Consider the following 24572-nt stretch of genomic DNA (forward strand, 5'->3'; position numbering starts at 1 on the left):
CCCCCGACCTCCTCGGCCTTCCCGTCTCCTGGTCATGCAGAGGGGCCGGCCCTTTCAAGGCACGGAGCTGACCCCTGACCCTGGCCCCCTCGTACCCTCGTGGGCCCCGCTAGCCCCCACCCCGCGTCATTTCCACACTCGCTCCATCCCCCCTCCCCGAACAAATGACTCCGGCACTTGTTGGAGAAGACAGGGCGCCTTTATCCCAGCGGGCCGCCGTCATGGGGGTCTCGGGGGTCTCGGGGAGCGGAGGGCTCCGAGGAGCAGGGGATTCACAACCAAGGAGAGGACTGGGCCGTGGGGGCACCCAGTGTTCCCCAAGGGACACATCAGGGCATCCGAGCAGGTGGCCGCGACAGGATTCGCACTGCAGGCAGGCCAGGGCCGCCGGACAGAGGGGCTTCCAGACTCAGCTGGATTCTTGCGCAACTGGACAGCGCCCGAGGCCTGGGCCGGGAGAGGCCTCGGGGGCCTGGGCCCAGCTCGGGGAGGACGCAGCCGCGGCCACCGCCGGCTGCTTTCACTTCTCCCCGCCTCGGCCGCAGCTCCCCTGCTCGGGCGCATCCCAGTCGCCCCCCTCCTTCCGGGGCCAGTTTCCAGGTCTCCTCCGCGCCTGGGCTCCCCGGGGGACGCCCACCTCGGCCCCCCGACACCCGCGGGAGGGCTCAGGGCCGGTGGGGCCGGGGAAACCAGGGCGGAAGCTTGCAGAGCCACCGAGGACAGGCGCCTCGTCCGGCCGCGGGGCCCGGGCCCCCAGGGCGCGCTGACGGTCAACGGCCGGAGCTGGGCCCTGCGTGTCCGCGCCCCAGGCCGGCGCCCCTAGGGGTGAGGGGTGACCTCATCGCCGTGAGTCCCCCGCCGCGGGTCCACTGAATGGCCCGAGCAGGGCTGCAGAGGTGGCGCCCCAGCGCGGGCTGAGAGCGCCCACGCCACTCCTTCCGCTCGCCCCTAGAGAAAGCAGAAGCGCCCAGCAAGCGCCGCCCCAAAGACTAGGCTGCGCCCTGCACCCCCGACTCGCACGAGGCCCCCCATCACTGGGCGCTCCGGCGCGGCCCCTTTAAGAGGCGGTGGCCGCGGTGCTGCCCCCTGGCGGCCGCCGGGCGCGCCGCCTCCGCTGTCCCGCGGGCTCCCGGGGCCGGGCCGGCCAGGGCGCGGGCGGCGCGGGCGGCGGCGGGGCCGGCCTGCGGGGTGCGCGGGCGCTGCCGCCGCCCTTCTCGGCGAGCGGCGCGTGAGGCTCGCGCCGGGGCCGCGGTCCGAGCTCGCCCGGGGCGGCCGCGCTGCTCGGGCCCGCGCGGCGCCAGGGGCCGGTGTCCGCCGCGGCCCAGGGCGCGGCGCTCGCGAGCCCGCGGCGGGCGGCCCCGCGCGGCGCAGCCAGTGGCGTCCGGCGCCCGGCGCCGCCCCCCGGGCCGGCCGCCCGCCGCGCCCCGCCCCGGCCCGCCCCCGCCGGCAGGACTGCGCGCCCGGAGCGCGTTCCGCGTCCCCGCACGCTCCGGCGCGCGCCGCCCGCCCGCCTCGGCCTGTGGGCGCCTTCCCCCGGCCCAGGCTCCGCGGCCCGGGAAGATGCAGACGTTTCTGAAGGGGAAGAGAGTGGGCTACTGGCTGAGCGAGAAGAAGATGAAGAAGCTCAACTTCCAGGCCTTCGCCGAGCTGTGCAGGTGAGGGGGACCCCGGCCCGAGCGCCGGCCGGGGAGGCAGGGGCGAGGGGGTGCGCGCGGGGGCACGGGATCCGGGCGCCCAGGGGCCGGTGCGGGCGCTGTGGCGCGGACCGGGACGCTCAGGTGCACGGAGAGCCGGCTCGGGAGGCCCCCGGGTGCCCAGGTCGCAGCGGGCGCGCGGCTGAGCGCGGGGAGGGCCCTGGGCACCCGGGGCGTCCGCGCTGCCTGGCGGGGGGCTGGCTGCTACTTTGGGCCGGAGTGGTCGTCTTCCTCCGCCCCCTCCCCTTTCTCAGGGGAGGGCACCTGCGGGTGTGGACCACCTACTACGCGCCCCGCGTGTGCGCGGCTCCCGGAGCTGTCAGCGCCGTGGCCGGCTTGAGCCCAGCCGAGCGAGTGGCAGTACTTGGCACGTCCGTGGTGATTTGCTGTCTCATTAGCGCCTCGGAGCAGCCGTGCACGCTGGCCGGGGTGGGGATCCTGGGCCACGTGTCGGGGCAGGGGGGCTGATCCGCAGAGGTGCGTCTGCGGGGGTCCCCGTGCCGGGGAGTGGCTGGTGCGCCAGAGGTGCCGGGGACATGCGTGCGGTGTGGCTCGGCCTCCTGCCGCCCGGCTCTGCCCGCGCCCGGGCCCCCGCGCTGCTGCTCCGTGGCGGCGGAGGCTCAGGTGTGCCGCAGATCGCGTTCGTAGTCCCTCGGCCCTCCCCAGACCTGGGTCAGGTGTGCCGTGCCCAGCTGCCCAGCCGTGGCTCTGCCATGGCATGTCAGTGAGAGCCGCACAGCAGCCGGCGTCCCGAGCCTTTCCCAGGCTCCGGGCGGAAGCATTTTGTTAGATTGGATTTTTGAAAATTGGCCCCAGTTGGCATTCGTGTCCCTGGCGTGTCCCCTGGCCTGCTGGAGAAGTGAACACTTGGCTTTCCTTCTGCCGTGGTATGCGGCGAGTGGCGGGTCTGCGTGGCGTCCACAGGCCCCTCTGTGCCCCTCACGGCCCTCCTTGGGGTCCCCAGGTGCTCTGTGTGCCTGGGTCGGATGGGGGTGGTCGCCTTCTCCCAGGCCAGGTCTTCATGGGCTGTAGTGCATGGGAGCTCACAAGGAGACTGGGAGGGGCTGTGGCCGGAGCTTGGCACACAGGTCCTGGGATTGAAGAGGGCCCCCAGACACCGTGCGTGTCGCTGCAGAAGTGCGGGTTGTGGAGGTCCAGCTCTGACTGGAGGCCCCTGGGAGTCTGGAACCCAGTGAGAACCTTGCACCCTCCCCATGCAAGTCTGCCTGTGCCTGTGTCACCCGTGCCCGTGGCTGAAGTTCCGTGCTTGTCATCGGGTTGGTAGGAACTTGGTAGCTGGGAGTCCCGGCCGGGGCTCTGGGCCTGGTCCTCCCGCTGGACCGCCGGACCCGCTTGGCTCTCCTGAGGACCCCCGCCTATCAGGGGGTGGAGGGCTTCAGGGCAGGCGATGGCGTCACCGTCCTGGTGGCCGATGGTCGGAGCTCAGTGTCTCTGAAGGGGCTGCTGTGCCCAGGGTCTGGTCGCCTGCCTTCGTGCAGCCTGAGGACTCCCAAGAGGAGGCCGAGGGCATGCGGGCCCCGGCAGGGCCCCGGGAAGCCCACCCTGTGTTCCATGAGGGGAGCTCTACATGTTTTGTCACTGAAGCTGAAGAAGGAAAAGAAAACACCAAAAAGAGTTTTTCTGTTTCTTGATTGCTTTCAGCACACTGCCCCCTGGTGGCCACAGTTCCACGCTGGCTGCCGGTGACCCGAGCTTTTGCTTTGCTGTGGCTCCGTTTGGCGTGAGCCACGCTGTGGACGGGTGCTGTCACGCTGCTGGTGCTCACAATATGGGCATGCCACGCTCCCGTGTTGCAGGGTGCGGAATCGTGTCCGAGCTCCCCAGTGAAACAGCCCGGGACGTTTGAGAACTCGCGGCCCCGCTCTGTGTGTGGGGTGACTTGGGAGGACCAGGATGAGCTGTTCAGTGGAGTCTCAGGCTTTGCAAAAGTCTCAGGGCAGGAACGTGCTGGCGAGCGTCTCACCGGCCTCCGCTGTTTACAATGGGGAAGCAGGCACCAGGGGGCAGGTTCTAGGCTTTCTCCTTGGGCCGCTGCACGGTGACACGCGGCGTTTTCTTCCCAGGGGTGGTCGGCCTCTGCTCTTTGTCCCTAGGGGCACTTTCCCTTCAAGACTGTCCCTCTCCTCCCAGGGGCATTGTGTCGATGGCATCAGTGGGTGGTTGCAGCCAGGCCCTGGGAAGCTCCCTCCAGGGAGCTGCCCTGTCACTTGTGACCCAGCTGAGAGGTGGGCCTTGGAACCAGCTGGTGGTCAGGGTCTTCCAGCGTGCCCCCCACTCTGCAGGGCTGCTCTGGGACTGGCTGGTGGTCGGGGGTCCCGGCTGGTGCTGGTCTTCCAGTGTGTTCCCCCTACTCTGCAGGTCTGCCCTGGGACCGGCTGGTGGTCGGGGGTCCTGGCTGGTGCTGGTCTTCCAGCGTGCCCCCCACTCTGCAGGGCTGCTCTGGGACTGGCTGGTGGTCGGGGGTCCCGGCTGGTGCTGGTCTTCCAGTGTGCCCCCCCGCTCTGCAGGGCTGCCCTGGGACTGGCTGGTGGTCGGGGGTCCCGGCTGGTGCTGGTCTTCCAGCGTGCCCCCCCACTCTGCAGGGCTGCCCTGGGACCAGCTGGTGGTCGGGGGTCCCGGCTGGTGCTGGTCTTCCAGCGTGCCCCCCTACTCTGCAGAGCTGCTCTGGGACCAGCTGGTGGTTGGGGTGGTGCTCTGGGACTGACTGGCTGGTGCCCCCCCCGGCCCTGCAGGGCTCTGCTCTGGTGGCACCATCTCCACCCCTTCCACCTGCCCTCTGCCCCTCACCCCTTCCCTTCGTGGCTTTATCACGGTGCCCAGGAGGAGCGTCAGAGGGGAGTGAAGAAACAAAGCTGTTCACTGGCCGCCGTGGCTGATTTTCTTGCTATTTTGTGTTGTAAGCTCTCCCCCTGGGCCCCGCTGAGCTGAGCCGGCCCACCTGGCTTCCCTCTGTTCTCCGCTCCTCCAACTCCCTCTGTCCTCACCCGTCTTGCCTGCGGTTACCGGAGCCGGTGATGGAGGCACCAGGCTTCGTGAGGCCTCTCGGTGTAAGGTATGGCAGAGCATCGCCTGCGTTCACTGGAATCACAGCTGATTTTCAGCGATTTTCCAGGGCCCCTGCCTCGGGTAACCGCCCCTGCAGCCCGGGACGGTGGCTTGGGGAAGCGGAAGCCCAGGGCGTGTCGGGGATGTGCTCTGCCAGCTGGGGGCTCCCCTGAGCCCAGGCTCCAGGCTCCTGCCCCTGCGAGCGTGACCTCCCGGTTGGAGCGTCTATCTGCTCAGGTGCACCTGTGCGTGCTCAAGGCGCTGTCTCAGACTAGGCTGTCAGTGCATTCTTTCCCCTCCAGGGACCCATCTGGGCAGTTCCAGGCCCCATCTGGGGTCCACGTGTGGCATTAGGAGTGTGGCAGCAGCCCGGGGAGGGCGGAGGTGTGTTGGCCTGCCTGTTCCCCTGGGAGGGCCAACTCGGAGGCCCCCTGTGCCGGGTCTGCTTGGCGTTTCTGGGCTGGGATTCTGCGGGACGAGTGTGGGGGAGGAAGGAGGCGCTTTGCCAGGACTGAGTGATGTGGGTGTGCGTGGGTGTTTTTGTGTTTGTGTTGTTATCTGCCTTTGCCACCATTCTGGGCTACGGAGGGGGAGGAGGCACTGACTTAGGTCTCCCATGTAACAGCGCACAGTGGGGTAGCCACAACCCAGCCCCGCTACTCGGCTCCCTTCCAGCAAACCCGAGAAGAGCCCCGTGCAGACAGGCTTATCTGTTGGGAGGCCGACACAGGCCTGGGGTGCAGGCCTGGCCGCGTGGGGCCTGCACCTGACCCTGGCAGTGGCAGGACGTAGCGGGCTGCTGTGGGCATCCCTGAGCGCCCATCTCCGGACACGTGCGCTCCGTCAGTGCCACCATGGCTCGGTGTGGTGAGACGGTCGCTGTCCAGGGACACCTCCGCCCTCAGGATGACCCCGCGGTCCCTGACGCTGCTCGCGGATCATTGGGATTTGAAACTCAGGTCAGTGGGCATGGCTAAGGAGGGGCCTTGTCCTGCCTGGTGGTCTTCCAGCCGTCATAGTGTGGCTCCATGTTTTTTTTTTTTTTTTTTTTTTAAGATTTTATTTATTTATATGAGAGGTTGAGTTAAAGACAGAGAGAGAGGTCTTCCATCTGCTGGTTCACTCCCCAAATGGCAGCAACACCCGGAGCTGGGCCAATCTGAAGCCAGGAGCCAGGAGCTTCTTTCGGGTCTCCCACGTGGGTGCAGGAGCCTGAGGACTTGGGCCATCTGCTGCTGCTTTCCCAGGCACATTAGCAGGGAACTGGATCAGAAGAGGAGCAGCTGGGACACGAACTGGTGCCCCTTTGGGATGCCGGCACTGCAGGCAGGGGCTTAGCCCACCATGTGGCCCAGGTGACACCCATGAAGCCAGGGAGGGTGTCTCTACCTGCTTCCTGGGTGGGGCAGTCGGGAGGCCTGCGAGTGGAGGGAGGGGATGCTTCCATGCCTTGTAAGTTTGGAGAGAGAGAGGTGCTGGTGCTGAGTCTCCTGGAAATGCTGGGATTCTCCATTCACACGCTTGGTGCTGGGAGTGGCTGCCATTGGTTGTTTTCGGTTTCATTCTGAGTATTTCATGCGTGCATACATTAAACAGAACTTCAGAGGATGCAAGGCTCACACAGAAAAGTCAGCCCGTTTCCGTCTCGTCCTGAATTCCGAGGGGGCCTGCAAGCCCAGGGCCCAGGCGTGTGCGGGGAGAGCCCTGCATGCCCTGCTCAGCTCTGCCTGTCGCGGGCAGCATCGTGTCTGCCAGGAATTCCACGCGGCTGCTTCATCGGAAGAGTCTTGTGTTTTCTTTTTTATTGAAAAATTAAAAAAATTAATTTATTTGAAAGAGCTACAGAAGCCGGTGCCGCGGCTCAATAGGCTAATCCTCCGCCTTGCGGTGCCGGCACACCGGGTTCTAGTCCCGGTCGGGGCACCGGATTCTGTCCCGGTTGCCCCTCTTCCAGGCCAGCTCTCTGCTGTGGCCCAGGAGTGCAGTGGAGGATGGCTCAAGTCCTTGGGCCCTGCACCCCATGGGAGACCAGGAGAAGCACCTGGCTCCTGCCATCGGAACAGCACGGTGCACCGGCCGCAGTGCGTCGGCCGCAGCGACCATTGGAAGGTGAACCAACGGCAAAGGAAGACCTTTCTCTCTGTCTCTCTCTCGGACTGTCCACTCTGCCTGTCAAATAAATAAATAAAGAGCTACAGAGAGAGAGGGAGAGAAAGAGAGAGAGGGAGAGAGAGATCCTTCATCTGCTGGTTCACTCCCCAAATGTCCGCGACAGCTGGGGCTGGGCCAGGCTGAAGCCAGGAGCCAGGAGCTTCTTCCAGGTCACCCATGTGGTTGCAGGGGCCCAAGGACTTGGGCCGTCGTCTGTTGCTTTCCCAGGTGATGGCAGAGAGCTGGATCGGAAGTGGAGCAGCCGGGACTTGAACAGGCGCCCACACAGGATGTGGCACCGCAGACGGCAGCTTTACCCGCTACGCTGTGATGCCGGCTCGTGTTTTCATTTTTAATGGCAAGCTGGCCCAGCTCTTACGGGGAGAACCACGTTTCTTCCCTGGGGTTGGCTTCTGCCGGTGCAGCGGTGTGTGCCCTGCCCTGTGCCTGGGTGCCCATTGCTGAGTGAGTGGTGGGGTCAAAGGGCACGGCATGTTACTGCTCCCGAAGCGGTGGGGCCAGGTTTGGCTGGCGATTCACACGCTCCCCTGCAGTGAGTGACGAGCAAGGCTGTGGATGGTCCCCTGGGTTTGCGCTTCCCCTCTGGTGGGGGGAGGGAACGATGGACCACCATGCGCTAGGCAGCACTGGATGGAGCAGGGCCCCTGCGTGCAGGTGGTCCTGACTGCCTGGCAGCCTGCCTCCCTTGGCTCGCTCTCCCACCTGGTGAGCACACCGGGTTCGTCTGGGAAATCCTCGGTGGAGCACCGTGCTTGAGCTGTCCGACATGGGCAGGGCCTCTCCTCCCACTCACGTTTTCAATGCAGTTTTCAAGGGATTCTCTGGTCCCTCCTTTTTAAAAAGTGATGTTCCCATGGGGCTGGAGCTGTGGCTTCGTGGGTAAACCCGCTGCCCGAGATGCCTGTATCCCCTATGGGTGCCAGGTCAAGTCCCAGCTGCTCCACTTCTGATCCAACTTCCTGCTAGTGCACCCAGAAAAGCAGTGGAAGATGACCCAAGTGCTTGGGCCCCTGAACCTGCGTGGGAGACCCGGAAGAAGCTCCTGGCTCTGGGCTTCAGCCTGGCCCAGCTCTGGCTGTTGCAGTCATTTGGGGAGTGAACCAGCTGGGTGGGAGATCTCTATCTCTCTAACTCTGCCTTTCAAGTAAATAATTTTTTTTTTTTAAGATTTATTTATTTGAAAGGCAGAGTTACAGAGAGGCAGAGGCAGAGAGAGAGAAGTCTTCCATCCTCTGGTTCACTATGGAGCTGAGCCAATTGGAAGCCAGGAGCCGGGAGCTTCTTCTGGGTCTTCCCACATGGGTGCAGGGGCCCAAGGCCTTGCGCCTTCTACCGCTTTCCCAGGCTATAGCAGAGAGCTGGATTGGAAGTGGAGCAGCCAGGACTTCAACTGGCACCCATATGGGATGCCGGCACTGCAGGCGGCGGCTTTACTCACTACACCGCAGCACTGGCCCCTAAAAATAAATCTTTTTTTTTTTTTTTTTTTTTTAAGCGACGTTCCTTTCAGGAAGGCAGTCTTCCTCTAGGAGCCATTCACCGCCTTCCTTGGCTGGCAAAGCTGCTGTGCCAAACACCTGCCCCGGCCTGCATGATCCGGGCCTGCCCCGGCCACTCCCGTGGCAGTAGCTCCTGGAGAGCCGACCTGTGGGTGTGTGGCCTTGCTCTGAGGAAGGTGTGGGGCTCCTGAGAGAAGCCCCCTGGTGAGGGCGTGGCAGGGGCCTGTCCTGCTCCCACACCGTGCTCGCTCGCGTCCTGCGGCTGGCAGAGGCTTCTTGCAAACACAGGGGCACCTGTGGGTCTGGCACTTGCCCCTACTGGGCTCCGTGAGATGGCCGGGCCTTTGTCTTGCCTGCTGCTGGCCTCCTCAGGAGATAGCTGCCCTTTGTGGCCAGCGGGGCTTCCGCACTGGCCCCTTCCGGTGCCAGGCTGAGTGCTGTGACAGCCACAGGACTGCTCCCTCTCTACCTGCTTTTAGGGTTTGGCAGGTGGCTATGTAAGTTGGGTCACTCCCGTGAGGAGACTCCAGGCTCCTGCCTCCCGCTGTGGCCCCTGTGTGCTGGGTACCCCGCCCTGTTAACTGCTCACCTAAGTGCAGCCACCCTGGAGAGCGGGTCAGGATCCGTGCACAGCTCAGCCGAGCGGGTCAGGATCCGTGCACAGCTCAGCCGAGCGGGTCAGGATCCGTGCACAGCTCAGCCGAGCGGGTCAGGATCCATGCATAGCTCAGCCTCCCATGTAAAGTCAGGACCCTGAATGGGACCTGGGGACCCCCAGCTGCCGGCCTTGCCCTTGGCCTCCAACTTCTCCCTGTCTTGCTCGTTGACCATCTTGCCTTTCAAACAGTGGTCCCATGAAGGTGGCAGCTGGGGCAGGTTCGCGCCTGTGCCTGCGAGTGGATTGGTGAACTGCTTGGTGTTTTGTCCTCGTAGCTTGGCCAGAGCCACAGTAACTCTGGGGTGCTCTGGTACACTCAGGAGGCCCAGGGGGTGGGGGTGGTGCCGGAGAGGGAGTGATGGGGGGTTGTTGTGATGGGGGCTCCGTGTTCACTTGGCAGGTCCTGTGCTGGGTGTGGTCCTCATGCTCAGGCCCCGGGGGGAGGTGAAGGTGGACGCAGCTCGCAGGTGATGGAGTGGAGCCGGGAGAGAGCTGTGGCAGAGCGGGCGGTGGCCACCGCGGCACTCTGTGGTCAGAGACGGATTCTCTGAGGGGGTGACATCTGGTGAGAGGGGCCGAGAGCTTCCCCCAGGAGCTGAAAGGCCCACGGGCAGCTGGAGGCCACGTGCCTGACTTGGCTGGTTTCTACTCAGGACACGTGGCCACAGGAGGTACGGGGGGGGGGGGGCCCTTCCAGAGCCTCCACCCTGTCAGGGCCCGGGGACAGGAGCCCAGGCCAGCCCTGTATCTGGCTGTCAGTGGCTCTGGGCTGTCGCCTCAGGTGGGAGTCCCTCGTGAGGTCAATGTTGGCTGGATTTGCCGGTCACTGGAGGCCCGGGGCCTTGGTGATGACTCAACGTCTCCGCCTCCCCACGAGGTGTGGCCCTTGGGGATTCTCCGGGGGATGCGGGTGGGGCGCTGGGATCTCCTGTAGGAAGTTCACATGGTGTTTTCCTAAAGTGTGCAACTGGCTGGCCCCGCAGAACCCGCTGCACGGGCGTGCACCAGTTTTCCAGGGCTGAGCTGCTTCTGAGGGGCGGGGTCTCTGGGTTGGGGGCGCAGGTAGAGGTCAAGGCTCCCAGGCGGGCTCTGTGAGAGCCCCCGCTGTGGCTGTGGGAGCTGTCAGCTCGCATTGCGTTCCCCAGAGCTCATGCTGGGACCCCCAGCTACCTGCCAAGCCGCTTCTCAGAGGGAGCCGGGCAGCAGCTGCAGGTGCCCCCATCCCCCACCCCTCCGCGGTCACTGCTGTCGGCTGAACCGCTTCTCCCCAGCCTTGAAGATTTCTTGCCTCTGGCTGCCGATCTGCCCTGGGGTGTCCTGAAAGGTGGATCCCGAGGCCAGATCCGGGCTGGTTTTGCACAGCACACATTCCTGGGGACCGGCCTGGCCAGATGCAACACCGATTGTCGGCCCTGCCTGGGAGAGGTGATAACATAGCCCCGGGTGTTTGCCTGTGCGGTTTATGCTGTATGCATGTGAGTCTTCCGCCTGCGTGTGGCCTGGGGTCACCCAGGCGCTCTTGGGGCCTGGGCTTTGGGCTTTGTTCTGGAGGCCTGGCTGTCTGGAGGCCTGGCTGTCCAGGGGGATGTGTTGGGTTCCTCTGTGGCTCACACCGGATCTCAAAGGATTCTGAGAGCCTGCCAGGGCTCGGGGAGGGGCGAGGGCACCTGAGCAGCAGAGCTGGGACTCGCCCTGGGGGCTGGTTGGCTCCTCCCGCTGTGCCGGGTCCAGCCTGTGAGGACGCTTCTAGTCTCGGGCCTAGCATCCCGCTGCTGCAGCCGTGCTACTCGGGATCAGAGGGAAAGCGAAGGGACCTTTTTTGTTTTTTTTTTTGTTTTTTTGGTTTTAAATTAGATGTTTGTTTTCATCTATTTGAAAGGCAGTGTGACAGATAGGGAAGAAAGAGAGGGAGATCGTTCATTCACTGGTTTACTCCCCAAATGCCTAAGGCAGCCAGGGCTGGGCCAAGCCAAGGCCAGGAGCCTGGAACTGCCACCCCATGTGGGTGGCAGGGGGCCAAGCACTTGAACCATCATCTGCTGCCTCCCAGGATGCATTGGCAGGAAGTTGGCTCAGAAGTGGAGCAGCCGGGACTCGAACCTGCGCTCTGATATGGGGTGTGGGCATCCTAAGCGGTACCATAATGTCTGTCCCCAGAGGGTTCCTGTCTGAGCTTTCCCTGTGTGCAGTTGTTGGGCCCAGAGGGGTGATGCATTGTGGAGAATGGTGATGAACTTGACCTTGGCACACAAGACTTGTCCAGCTGGCCAGTCCTCTGCCTCCCCAAGCCTCCACCCTCTGTTGGTACAGTGGGCGTGGTACCTTCACCCTAGGGCTAGTGTGGCTGTTACAGGACCCCGCTCCTCCCAGGGCCACCTCCTCTCCCTCCTACCATCTATGTTGGGAGCCCCAGCAAAGGGCACACAGGGGGCTCCTCTGCCCAGTTTCTTTTTCTGGGGGAGGGGAGGAGCAGTGTCTGCCAGGCCCAGCGACCAGCTCACTGCTTCCTGGGAGGGTGGGGTGTTAGGTGGGTGCTGGGGTGCAGAGAGGACGTGCCTGTGGCAGTTTTACTTTCGGTTCTGCCTCACAGCCTACTTCCACCCAACAGCGGAGGGCTGAGCTGCAAGGGAACCTCCGTCCTCACTCTGGGCCACTTGTCCCAGTACAGATGGCCAGGCCCTGCAGAGACACTGGGGCGCCCAGCACCTGCCTTTTGAAAAGCACCCCGTCCGCTCCTTCGTGTCCTCCCACAACGTGCACTTATTGAGTGCCTGCTGCATGCTGGGCGCTCTCGGGGTCCGAGCACTGCAGAGTTCCCACGAGCCTCGGGCATCCTGAACGCAGCCTCCGAGGACTGCTCTCCGGCCAGCGGGCAGCTCCGCCTGCAGCGTGCCGGCCTGGGCGCCCCTCAGGGTCCTGACCTCTTGGGTTTCTGGATGAGGAAGACAGTGATGAAGGGCTGTTGTTGTGTCCTGGGGGCAGTTTCTCCTTCACTGTGCACCTGCAGATATGGAATTGGAGGGAAGATGCAGAGTTACCCCAAGTTGAGAGCCAGCAGGTGGGGTGGCTTGGATGCGCCCCTGGCCTCACTGACACCAAAGCTTATTTATTAAAGTCCTCACATTCCCTAAGGAGTCCCTGAGGAGAAGAGGAATTCTGGACATTCCGTTAGGGTTCTGATGTGGGCAGGCCCGGGTGGCAGCGCCCGCATCCAGGTCCTATTGGGAGGAAGCTCCTCTTCCGCAGAATCGGCTCCCAGGCGCCCGTTTCCCCACCTGGACCTCGGTGTGGCCACGCTGAGCCTGGGCCGGGTTTGCCTGCAGGCCCCCTCACTGCTCTGACGAGGCCTGAAGCCACGGAGCTTTCAGCCTTTGTAAATCCTGGGGTGGCCCCTGCTGACGAGGGAGGCGCCGTGCTCCTGGGGGAGCTGATGGTGGTTCCCCACCCTCACATGGAGACGGCAGGGGATGCTCCTCCGGAAATGCGGGCCCTTGGGATACTGCACTCTGCCCTGGGCTGCGTGATTTGTTTGTTGTTAAAGATTTATTTATTTTATTCAAAAGATACAGTGAGGGAGAGAAGAGAGAGAGAGAGTATGCCAGTGAGCTTTGTCACCACTGGCTCACTCCCCAAATGCCTGCAACAGGCAGGGCTGGGCCAGGTCAAAGCCAGAAGCCAAGAACTCAGTCCAGGTCCCCCACAGAGGTGGCAGGGCCCCAGACACTCGGGCCATCACCTGCTGCCTCCCAGGACGCATTAGCTGTGGGCAGGTTGGAAGCGGAGTAGCCAGGATTTAAACTGGCTCTCTGATACGGGATGCAGGCGTCCCAAGCTATGTCTTTTTTTTTTTTTTTTTGACAGGCAGAGTTAGACAAAGAGAGACAGGGAGAAGGGTCTTCCTTTTCCGTTGGTTCACCCCCCAAATGGCTGCTATGGCTGGCGTTGCACCGATTGAAGCCAGGAGCCAGGTGCTTCCTCCTGGTCTCCCATGCAGGTGCAGGGCCCAAGCACCTGGGCCATCCTCCACTGCCCTCCTGGGCCACAGCAGAGCTGGACTGGAAGAGGAGCAGCCGGGACAATCCGGCGCCCCAACCGGGACTAGAATCCAGGGTGTCGGTGCCCAAGCTGTGTCTTAACTCGCTGCGCCGCCGAGCCTGCCTCTGCATGATTTGATTGCTGCAAGAACCGTGTAGCCCTGTCTCAGTAGCCCCTGTCTGTGGAGCCCCAGGCCCTCGCCTGACTCTCGGTGCCCCTGGACAGACCTGGGCTCAGGGAGGCTGCACTCCTCCGGGGCTCTCCCAGGAGCGGGCTTTGAGATGGAGCAGGGGCTGGCTCCCTGTGGCCTGAGGTCTCCCCCAGCCGCCCGCCCACAGCGCCCCTTAGCTGCTACGTTGTCTCCTTCCCAATTGCAGTTGGGTGCATTGCTCACCTGGAGGATCAGGAAGTTCCGGCACTGACTCGGCCGATGCCCACTCAGGCTGCAAGGCCAACACACGCGGCTGCCCGCACTGCGGGTGCCCAGGCTGGGCTGCCTGGTTTGTGAAGTGCTCTGTCCAGGCCGCAGCCAGATTCTCAGGTTCCCAGGGGATCCTGTGTGTTCGCCTGCCTGTTCCTTCCTCTACGGCCAATGCCGCGTGGCCCACTGCTCTGTGTAGACTGTCACTTCCTGCGTGTCACTCTGGGGGCCTGGAACTTTGCTGCTATTAGGGGCTTAGAGGGCTTTGGAAGCTGCTTAGACCCCAGACAGCTCAGAGGCTCTTGGGGTGCTCTCACTGGTCTCAGAAGGGGAGCATGCCTGTGACAGAGCTTCTGGGCCAGGAGCAGGCTCTTGGAGGCTGCGGCGTGGCCGTGGGACTTCGGGCCAAGCGTTCCGCTCTGTGTGTCACGTGGGAGCTCTGACTGCAGCTGGCGGCGGCTGGATCTGCTGATGGAGTGAGCTGCGGCACCTCAAGGCCCCTGCCTAGCGCCTCTGTCCGCGGTAACTCTGTTCACGTCTCCAGCCGCCGGCGTGGGCTGTGGCAGCCGTCCACGTTTGGGCACCCACTGTGTCTGGGGCAGTTTCCGAAGCCCCCGGCAGGCCTGTGCTGGGCTCCGTGTGGCATCGGGCAGCCTGTGTCTTGCCCACTGGTGGGATTTGAACCCGAGTCAGCCTCTGACCAGATGGGTGGCCCTGGGTACGTTTTGGCGCCTCGCTGGGCCTTGACTTCTTCCTCAGGAAGACCTGGCTGTGGGCCTGTGCACACAGGGTGCCCAGCACACCCAGACTTCCTCCTTTCTTGTGCAGGCCAGACGCCACCTCCACAGGGCAGAAGAGGTGACGTCAGGGCAGCCTGCTCTGCAGGGTGAGGTGGGAGAAGCGAGCTCCAGAGCTCTGAGCCAGGAGGGGCCTCTGCAGAGGGCGTTTGCTGCTCAGAGGGGCGGGCTTGCGGCTCCACGCACACAGCGCTGCGGCCCCGCCGCTCCAGAGCCCCTAAGGGACCTCCCCAGGCCTCCAGGGAACCTCTGAGGTCAGGGTCTGTTCTGGGCCATCAGTGGTGGACCCGGCACTGGCCAGGATGAGCACAGGTGTTGGGTAACCACGCGGTCCCATCCCAGCGCCCCTTCCTCTGGTCTTGCTGGGAATACCCATTCTTTGGATCTGGGGTCCCCTCCCGGGAAGGGTGGGGAGAGGGTGCCTGCCTTGAGACAGCCGTCTGGGACACGGGCAGTTCAGGGGTGCCTCTGCATCAGCGCCAGGCCAGACTCCCTGAAGGAGACCTCCTGGGCGGGGCCCCAGGCCTGCAAATCTTTTGCCAAAGCCGCGTCTCCCGCATGCCTGCTGAGTTAGCCACCGATTTGGTGAGTGGTGGGGATGAGCTTCATGGCCCGAGGGGCGGGGATGTGTGGACCCTGTATTCAGTGACGCGGGGGCTGTCCTAGCGCCTGGACGTGTTAAATTCACAGAGTCCTGGCCTCAGGTGTAGGTGGGCTCGGGTTCAAGCCGTGGCTCTTAGGTCCCAGTGCCCCTGCTTCTCCGGTCGTGTCCATTCTCAGTCCCACTGGCGCAAGGTGGGTCCTGAGGTTTTTCTTGGCCAGGCGCCATGCAGAGTCCCAAACCTGCGTTATCTCATTTGCTCTGCACTGCTGCCTGGTGAGTTTCCTAACAGAGGGTTAAATACTTGCTAGAGGGTGGCAGAGCTGGGGTCAGACTGGGCCGCCTGCCTCCAGGACCTCTCCCCGCCCCGAGGCAGGGGCTCTAGCGAGACTGGGACTTGTCAGCCAGAGCTGCGTGCTTGTCCTGCACCACGGGGGTGCCCCATTTCCTGCCACACGGTCTGGGTGTGGGTAGGGTGAACCTCCAGATGGAAGTGGGGAAACTTCCTTGGAGGCCGTGTGCACCTGCAGGGATGGGGTGGGAGAGCTGCTAGTTCAGGGCTCTAGGGGCCGCCTGGGTGGGGTGGGGTGGGGGCTGTTCTCCACCAGCTTCCAGCTCTGCACGGGGGTCTTGAAGGCCCAGGATGGGGGCTCTGAGGGTTTGTGTACGGCTGGGCCAGAACACTGTTCCTGAGAGGGAACAAGTCAGGGCCACGGGTGGGCCCCTGGCTCAACTCCGCCCTCAGTGAACCCACAGCCAGCCTGACACAGGCAGGTGCAGAGGGTCTCCCTGTGGGCATCCTTGTCCTCCTGCTTTGAGGGGTTTTACAAGGACGGCTGCCGGGAGTTCAGGGTCAGCGGCAAGTGGTGATGGCTTCCCTGCCTGCCGTGTCCCTGTGGAGCCTTGGGGTTTGGCACTGAAGTGTGTCGGGGTGAAGCAGCCTCGCGTGTGTGAACACCATTGGTCTGTTGCTGTTTGGCCCCGTCCTGCTCTGGGAGGGTGGCAGGGGGACTCTGAGCCAGGAACAGCTGGGACCGATTGCCTGGGGGTTGGTGGGGCTGGAGCGAGGCCCGCCGACCTGTCCAGGGTGCTCGGCTCCATACACAAAGCAGATCCCAGGCTGAGCAGGTCTGGTAGGAATGTGGGGGAGGACAGGCTGGAGGACTTCCACCTGTGAGTGGGGAGGAAGTGGCCTGTGCGTGCTGCTGGTCACAGCCTCAGGGTGTTCCGCAGAGGGCTGGGCCCAAGGCTGGAAGGAGGCTGGGGTGGGGCCTGGTGAGGGGCTTGGGTGCTCGTGTTCCTTTCTGGAAGCACTGGGGAAGTGAGGAGATGCCTGGCCCAGGTGCCCAGCTCCGGCGAGGCACCTCTGCTTGTGTTCCTGCTTCTCCCAGGCGTGGCTCTGCTGAACCGTGTGGCCCCCTAGGCAGCAGGTGCAGGCGGAAGGGGGCGGGCCACTGCCATGGCCTTTGCCAGGCTCCGGGTAGCTCCTTGTGCCCTTTGGAGCTGTACAGGGAGGCGTGTAGCTGGGAAACCAGCCTGGGACCCATTGCTTCCTCTTTAGCTGGTGTGGCTGCAGTTTGGACTCACGCTGCCAGACTGGGCGACCGAGAGCCACCGAGGCGTACCGGAGTCCGCTTGGGAGGCTGTGAGCAGGGTTGTGGCGGCTCAGCAGCTGAGGCCGACGCCCCGGGAGCCAGGCGGCTCTCGAAGTGGGAAGTGCTTGGCAGCGCCTTGGGCAGGCCTGGCACTCACTTGGGAACAGCACCGAAACACCTGTATTAGGAAGGAACACTGCACCTGGCCAACAGTGAAACCATGCGGCCGGCACGCAGGGAAAGCCGCTAGCCGCCTTTGTGTGTGTGTATAGGAGCAGATGTGTACACACACACACACACACGGTGGCTCTCCTGTAGCCGGCTTTGTCTCCTGTAATAAAGCGTGCCAATGATTCTCTACCTGCCCTGGCTGAGCTGTCGGTGTCCAGGAGCTGAGAAGCACTTTACCACCTCTTCTGGTCCAGCCTCAGGCCTGGCAAGGGCCCCGGAAGTCTCTGCTCTGGGTCCTGGGCCTGCCCCAGGGCTTTCCCCCCTCCCTCGTCTTATTAGGCTCAGGCTGCTGTAACAGATCCCTGGGACAGGGAGACTTAACAGAAATCACTTCTCACCGTCTGGAGGCTGCAGGTGCCTCCAGGGTGTGGGCAGGTCCGGCTTCTGGGGATGGCCGTCTCCCCAGCTCGTAAAGGCTGCCATGAATCCCACCAGGGGAGCCCACCAGACCCTAATCTCTTCCCAAAGGCTTGGCCTCCAAGTGCCGTCACACTGGGGTTTAGAGCTTCAGCTTCGGACTTTAGGGGGGGACACAAACATTCAGGTCATAGTGAGACCACTCCAGGGGGTTGTGCGCCGTGAGCGGCCTGTTCCCTGAGCCCGGGAGGGGCTCCGGCACATGCAGGTGCCTCTGGCTTCCACCTCCAGTGCCTGTGGCCACTGGTACAGGTGTTGTCTGAGAAGGAGGCCATCACGTGTGCTGGCTTCTGAACCCAGCCTGGTGCATAGGACATGACTGAAGTGTGGGCCTCTTGTTCCTCATCTGTGAAATGGGCACACCAGCACTCAGTTGTGTGGTTTGGGAGTTTGGAGGGGAACGGGGACTGACTTGGCACAGGTGGTTCCGACACCTAAGGACGGCCTGGTTACAGTTTACCCTCTGCTTGACGCTTTCTGCTTCCTGCATTTCAGGGAGGCTTACCATCTCCGACCTCAAAACTGGCCGGGCCCCTCAAACTGGAAGGGGTTGGTCTTGGAGGATTTTATATGTAAATGCTTCAGCATGATTTTTCTAAAGATTTATTTATTTATTTGAAAGGCAGAACTACAGAGAAGAAAAGGCAGAGAGAGAGAATCTTCCATCCACTGGTTCACTCCCCAAATGGCCACAACAGCCGGAGCTGGGCCGATCCAAAGCCAGGAGCCAGGAGCTTCTTCCGGGTCTCCCACGTGGGTGCAGGGGCCCAAGCACTTGGGCCATCTTCCTCTGCTTTCTCAGGCCATAGCAGAGAGCTGGATTGGAGTGGAGCAGCCGGGACATGAACCGGCGCCCACATGGGATGCTGGTACTGCAGGCAGCAGCTCTACCCACTATGCCACAGTACCAGCCTCTCAGCATGATGTTTAAAAGCAAAGAACTTAAAAATCCACACGTTTCATGACACCTGGAAATGACGCATCATAGAGAGTGGTCATTTTAATGGCCCAGCACGTATTTCTTGGATGTCTGTGCTGTGACTTACTAAGTTGGAATCTTGGTGACGATTTGGATGTTTCCGGGCTTCTTGGTGTTGCCGAGGCGGCCTCGGAGCACTTCGGGAATGTGGCCGTCTCCCTTCCCTTTCTGGTACCATCTCAGTTGTGTACAAGCGCCCCTGAGCCCCGGCGGCTCTGAGCTCCCGTCCTGCGGGTTGGCAGTCGAAGCTGGGCTCAGCCGTGTGTTTCTGGTCTTGGCCGGCCTCCCTCCCTCGTGTGGTCAGCTGCTGGCCGGTCCCGGGCCTTGGCCTTTGGTGAAGCGGGGCAGGGGGCTGCCCCGGCCACGTGTCTCCATCTGCAGCAGGTTGCCGGGGCTGCGTCCTGGCAGGGAGCCGGGGGTCCAGGAAGCAGTGGGCATTTTCTCGATGCCTGCTGTCTCCACTGTGCTTTTTGGCCAAAGCAAGACCCACGGGCAGCTCTGATTCCGGGGCTAAAATATAACCACCCCACCCCACCCCTGTGGGAGCGTTACACTCATTGCACAGGGCAGGGACACAGGGAGGGACCAAGCATTGGGACAACTTCGGCCAAAAGCATGACCTCGGGCCCTGGGCACCGGCATGGCAACCGTGGGCCGGCCCTCGCTAGTGCCCAGCTGGTGCCATGCTGGGCTTGGGAGGGGCACGTCTGGCCCTCAGCTGCTCACTTCTCGGAGCTGCCCGACAGAGAACGAGTGTCCGCCTGTGCCTCGGAGGGCCTGCCAGGAGCGCTGTGCGGCCCAGCATGCGCCAGGTGTCTCTGGTCATCGAGAAGCTTGTGGGTCGCTGACCAAGGCGACTGGGCGGGGAGCTTTGCTCGCAATCTGGGGCTGGCGTCATGTTCCCTACGCAGCAGTTCCCTATGTGGCTGTTTCTGTGGCTGCAAGAGGAAGATGTTGAGACGTAGCAGCTCCCCATTCTAGAACGTTCCACAGAGTGAGCCCTTGGGATTGTCAGAGGGGACAGGCAGGTATCCCTGGCCAGGACCCTCTGCTGATGCCACACCATTCCCAGGTGGCCCCCAGGCGTGTAGCCCCTGCGGCAGATCAGCCTGTGTATGTGGATGTCCGTCGGTGTCTTCCTGTGCCAGCCCCGTGGGGAGTGTAGACGAGCAGCGGCCATGATGGGCAAGGGCCTGTGCTTTGGAGCTGTGCCCTGTGGGGGTGGGAGGGAGGGGACCACATGTGTGGAGGGCAGTGATGAGAAGGGGCTGGGGGTGGGCCCTGGGGTAAGAGGAGGCCTTTCCGAGGGAGAGCTGCGTGGCCGCGCCTGACAGCAGGAAGGACCTAGCTTCGGAAAGGCTGGGGCCGCAGCGTCCACGGCAGGGCCCTCAGCAGGTGTGAAGGAGGTGCCTGGGAGGGAGCCAGGAACTTGCGTTCCTGGGGTGGGGCCTGAGAAGCAGGGCAGCAGAGGTGCAGGTGGAGCAGATTATTATTATTATTATTATTATTATTATTAACTTGAAAGGCAGGGAGAGACAGATGGGGATCTCCCATCTACTGGCTCTCTCCCCACATGCTGGCAACGTCTGGGGGCTGGGCCAGGCTGAAGCCAGGAGCCAGGAACTCCATCCTTGTTGCCCACATGGATGATGGAACCCATGAACTTGAGCTGTCACCCCTGCCTGCCCGAGGGTGCGTCAGCAGGAGCCTGGAATCAGGAGCCGAGCCGGGACTTGGGCCCGGGGACGCTGGTAGGTGGTGGGGGCACCCCAGGTGGGGCCTTCACCGATGCACTCCCAGGGGCGGGTTCTCTAGGACTCCCAGGCTGTGCGTGCAGTCTGTGTTTCACATATGTGAGCGGGGAGGGCGGAGGCTCCCATCCAGTCCCCACCCAAGAGACCGCGGGCGTCCCTGACCTTTTTTGAGGCTTCGAGCAAGCCCCTGCCCGTGTGTGTCACCCTCTCCGGGCAGTGCGTAGCCCTGAGGGAGTGGCCGTGTCCTGGAGCAGGTGGCTCTCCCGGGCTGCAGGGACCTGCCTGCTGTAGGGGGCAGCTGTGCTCAGTGACTTCCTCTGCCTCCTGACGGTGGGCCTGGATGCTGGCTTTGGAATGCGAGGGACGGGGGTTTAAACTCGTGTCTGTCGCTGCCCGGCTCCATGGGTTTAGGCAACGCACTGATCTTCTCCGTGCCTAGGTTTCTCTACCTGTGGTGTCCCTACGGCACTTGGCACTCACAGCGTGCCAGTCAGGTGATAAGCATCAGCGCAGTGGTCACTGCCTGCCCCATACCCAGTCCTGAACCAAGGACAGAGGGGCGTGACACTGTGGGGTGATGGGACTTAGGAGGGCGGGGCCTGTGCCAGGAACAGGACTGTGTGTGGGCAAGAGCGCTGGCACGGATGAGGGGTCTCCGTCCCGGAAGATTGCAGAGGACTGTGTACATGAGGCCCCGCGGCAGCGTCTTTGAGGACAGACAAGGGTGGGTTTAAGGTCATCCAGACAGTGGATGAGCTGTGGGGTGACGTCATGAGCTCTGGACAGAGGGTCGGGGCAGCAGGCAGCCACAGGGAGATGTTGAAAGCGGGGACGAGGAGAAGGAGCCAAGCCCCTGTGACCAGGGCAGGTCTCGCCCCCACTCGGGAGGTCAGGTGCGGATTGCACACCCCAGGTGGTTGCATGTGGAGCCCTGCGGTGCCTCCCTGGCTCGGATCCCAGCTGCCCCACTTCGATGTGGCCAAGCTTCAGCTGGGGACCATACTGTTGCTCCTCGCGGGCTGGCGCAGGGTCAGGGGACATCCCTGGGTGGCACTCAACACAGGGCAAGCACAGAACAGTAGGGACCTGGGTGTGGAGTCGAAGGAGCACTGCCCGCAGTCTCTGTGACGCCTCTCAGGTTGGCCCGGGGACGTCCCTCAGCCTCCGCTGAGTTGTGGGCAGAGCAGGTGCCCCACTGTGTGCACCTGACCCACGCTGTGTCTTGTTCCCTTTCCTTTTACTTCCGAAATCTCCTGCAGAGCAGCAGCACACCGTCCTCCGCCTGCTCCTCCCACCCCGCGGTCAGGTGGGGGGCGGGCACCTGTCCTTGGGCAGCGTCGTCCCCCCAGTGAGGGGACAAGGAAATCGGGGCGCCTCGCAGAGGTTACATAACCCCTGGGGGACAGCCCAGGAGAGAGCTCGGGGTTGGGACTGAGAATCCAGTGTGTCTGGAGCTTGCCCTCAGGGCCAGGGCAAAGCTGGACCGCCCAGGATCCTGTCGCTGCGGGAGTGCGGGTGGCAGCTGGCAGGGAGGGGCGGTGATGCTGGGGCTCCCAGGGGCCTCACTGGGGGCAGGGGACGATCACCTCCTCCCCAGGGGCAGCTCGAGGCCTAGAGCAGTGACAGAGTCCAGCTCTGCCCTTGCACTGGGGACCTCACCATGGGCCACTCCCCTGGAAGGGTGGGTGGCGTCTGCCCCCATGGAGTCGCCTGCTCCTGGTTCTTACTGTGTCAGTGAATGTCCTGAGCCCCCATCCCTGGCTGAGACAGCCCTGCCCACAGGTCGGGGAGCGGGTGGGGAGCAGATGGTGACTGGTGTGCAGAGGGCGAGGGCTGGGGAGGGGCCACGGCCGGAGAGGCCAGCTGGTGTCAGCCTGCAGCCCCGCCCTCGTGGCTGGTGCAGCCTTCGGGGCCTCCCGGAAGTACAGCTGAGGCAGGGATGCCCAGCAGCCCAGCCCCTCTGGAGTCTCCTGGCACCGGGAGGCTGAGCGGCTGGCAGTGAGGCTGCAGCAGGGTCGGGGTGGACGCCCAGCTGGCCCGGTTGGCATCGGCCGGGACCACGTCACTGCAGCGTGGCTGGGCTCCCCTGCAGCTCTGCGCTCCAGCTGTGCCCGGCGCATCCCCCACCTCCACTCTCCATGGGCACTGCCAGGTGTCCTCTAGGGGGCTGAGAACCAGTGCTGGCTGCAGGTCCCTAGAAGTTCCTTCCTGGTTCCCAGCCTGGCTTTGCTGCCGCGCAGCTGGCGGCATCAGCCTGCTTGGGTCTGGCTTGCTGTGCTCACGTGGGCGTGCATGCCCACACACATACACGCACACACACACACAGACATGCTGGGCCCTGGAGGTCCTGTGCTTGCTATGCTCACGTGGGTGCACATGCCCACACACACGCACACACACACACACACACACGCTGGGCCCTGGAGGTCCTGTGCTTGCTGTGCTCACGTGGGCACATGTGTACACACACACATACACACACACACGCTGGGCCCTGGGCTCAGTGCATACATACACAGACATGCTGGGCCCTGGGCTCAGTGCACACACACACACACACTGGGCCCTGGGCTCAGTGCACACACACATACACACACACGCTGGGCCCTGGGCTCAGTGCACACACATACACAGATACACTAGGCCCTGGGCTCAGTGCACACACACACAGACATGCTGGGCCCTGGGCTCAGTGCACACGTGCTCACACACACACAGACACGCTGGGCCCTGGGCTCAGTGCACACACAGACACAGACACACACTGGGCCCTGGGCTCAGTGCACGTGCTTACACACACATACACACACACACTAGGCCCTGGGCTCAGTGCACACGTGCTCACACACACACACAGACATGCTGGGCCCTGGGCTCAGTGCACACACAGACACAGACACACACTGGGTCCTGGGCTCAGTGCACGTGCTTACACACACATACACACACACACTAGGCCCTGGGCTCAGTGCATACACACAGACACACTGGGCCCTGGGCTCAGTGCACACACACACACATACACACACTGGGCCCTGGGCTCAGTGCACACATACACATACACACACTGGGCCCTGGGCTCAGTGCACACGCTCACACACACACACACACGCTGGACCCTGGGCTCAGTGCACACACACACATACACACACACACACGCTGGACCCTGGGCTCAGTGCACACACACACATACACACACACACACACTGGGCCCTGGGCTCAGTGTACACATACACAGACATGCTGGGCCCTGGGCTCAGTGCACACACACATACACATACACACACACACACTGGGCCCTGGGCTCAGTGCACACACACACATACACAGATACACTAGGCCCTGGGCTCAGTGCACACACACACAGACACGCTGGGCCCTGGGCTCAGTGCACACGTGCTCACACACACACACAGACATGCTGGGCCCTGGGCTCAGTGCACACACAGACACAGACACACACTGGGCCCTGGGCTCAGTGCACGTGCTTACACACACACACACACACACTAGGCCCTGGGCTCAGTGCATACACACAGACACGCTGGGCCCTGGGCTCAGTGCACACACACACACACATACACACACTGGGCCCTGGGGGCCCTGTGCTTGCTGTGCTCATGTGGCCTGAGAGTCAGCACCTGGCTTCTTACTTAGGACTTCGGTCTGGAGCTTGGAGGCCAGGGACAGTCATGGCTCCCCTGGGCCTGAACCTTCATCTTTCTCTGAACCTCGGGTTTCTCATCTTTGCAATGGGTCCGTGATAGCCCATCTGCAGGTGCTCCTTCGTCTGTGTGCCCCTCCCCCACACTTGGGGACAGCTTTGTTAGTCTCCCCTGACTTGTGGCCTCAAGCGAGCCCCTCAGTTTTGGTCTTCGGTTCTCTGTCTGAAATGGGGGGGCCTGTGAGGTGGAGAGCCCAGAGCTAGAAGCTGCCCCCAGGGGAGGGGAGTCCTGCAGGCCGGCCAGAGCCTGTGTTCAAATCAAGGCCCCAAACCCAGGGTCCTGAAGGGGACCATGTGCCCATGCTGCTGTGGGCCCTGCTCAGGAGGGGTGGCTTCTCCGTCGTCTTCTGAGCCCAACAGCACCCAGGGTGACCACAGCAGGACCCTTGCACTCTGTGAGCTGGACTTACGTCCCTGCTCACCCCTGATTGGCCGGTGGCTCCTGCAGCCTGCCTGGGCTTCAGGTTGGGCCACTGCTGTACTCGGGTTAAACGGAAGGTTGATGACCTTGACCAGATTCTGTGCCAGTCGCCATTCAGTCCCCCAACAGTGCCGTGAGTCACTCCCATGGTCGTGCCCATCTTACAGATGAGGAAAACTGCGGCACAGGCTCCTGGCCCCCAGGAGGTGGACCATAAGAGAATCTGCCCTTGGTAGTTATTAGCTGGCTGCTCTTGGCATTTGGGTCTGGACATCAGAGGGAGAGGGACGTGCCTGGTGTCCTCTTGGGCCGGGCCCTTGGCCAGATGGGGTGGGAGCCGGGCTGGGTCTGTGCGGGATTCCCCGGGCAGCCAGAAGCGCTGCTCTGGGAGTTGTCTGGCACCGGCGCCTCTGCTGGCCGCGTTGTTCTGTGCCTGCAGGGGCTGGCGTGGTCTGTGCTGACGCTCAAGCATTCTTGGGGCTGGCGCCGTAATCACACTGCGAGGACT

At 63.1% G+C, this 24572-nt stretch overlaps 1 protein-coding gene across 1 annotated transcript in view; it reads left to right on the top strand.

The window, feature by feature from the left end:
• Window positions 1-1477: 1477 nt before the first annotated feature.
• ITPK1 (inositol-tetrakisphosphate 1-kinase) overlaps window positions 1478-24572 on the top strand; it is a 139330-nt gene continuing 116235 nt past the window's right edge. The window contains exon 1 of the mRNA XM_062181252.1: window positions 1478-1655. Within this exon, the coding sequence (XP_062037236.1) occupies window positions 1561-1655 (95 nt within the window). The 5' untranslated portion in view covers window positions 1478-1560. The remainder of the gene's footprint in view (window positions 1656-24572) is intronic.

Source organism: Lepus europaeus, chromosome 22, assembly GCF_033115175.1.
Source record: "Lepus europaeus isolate LE1 chromosome 22, mLepTim1.pri, whole genome shotgun sequence".
Taxonomy (NCBI): Eukaryota; Metazoa; Chordata; class Mammalia; order Lagomorpha; family Leporidae; genus Lepus; species Lepus europaeus.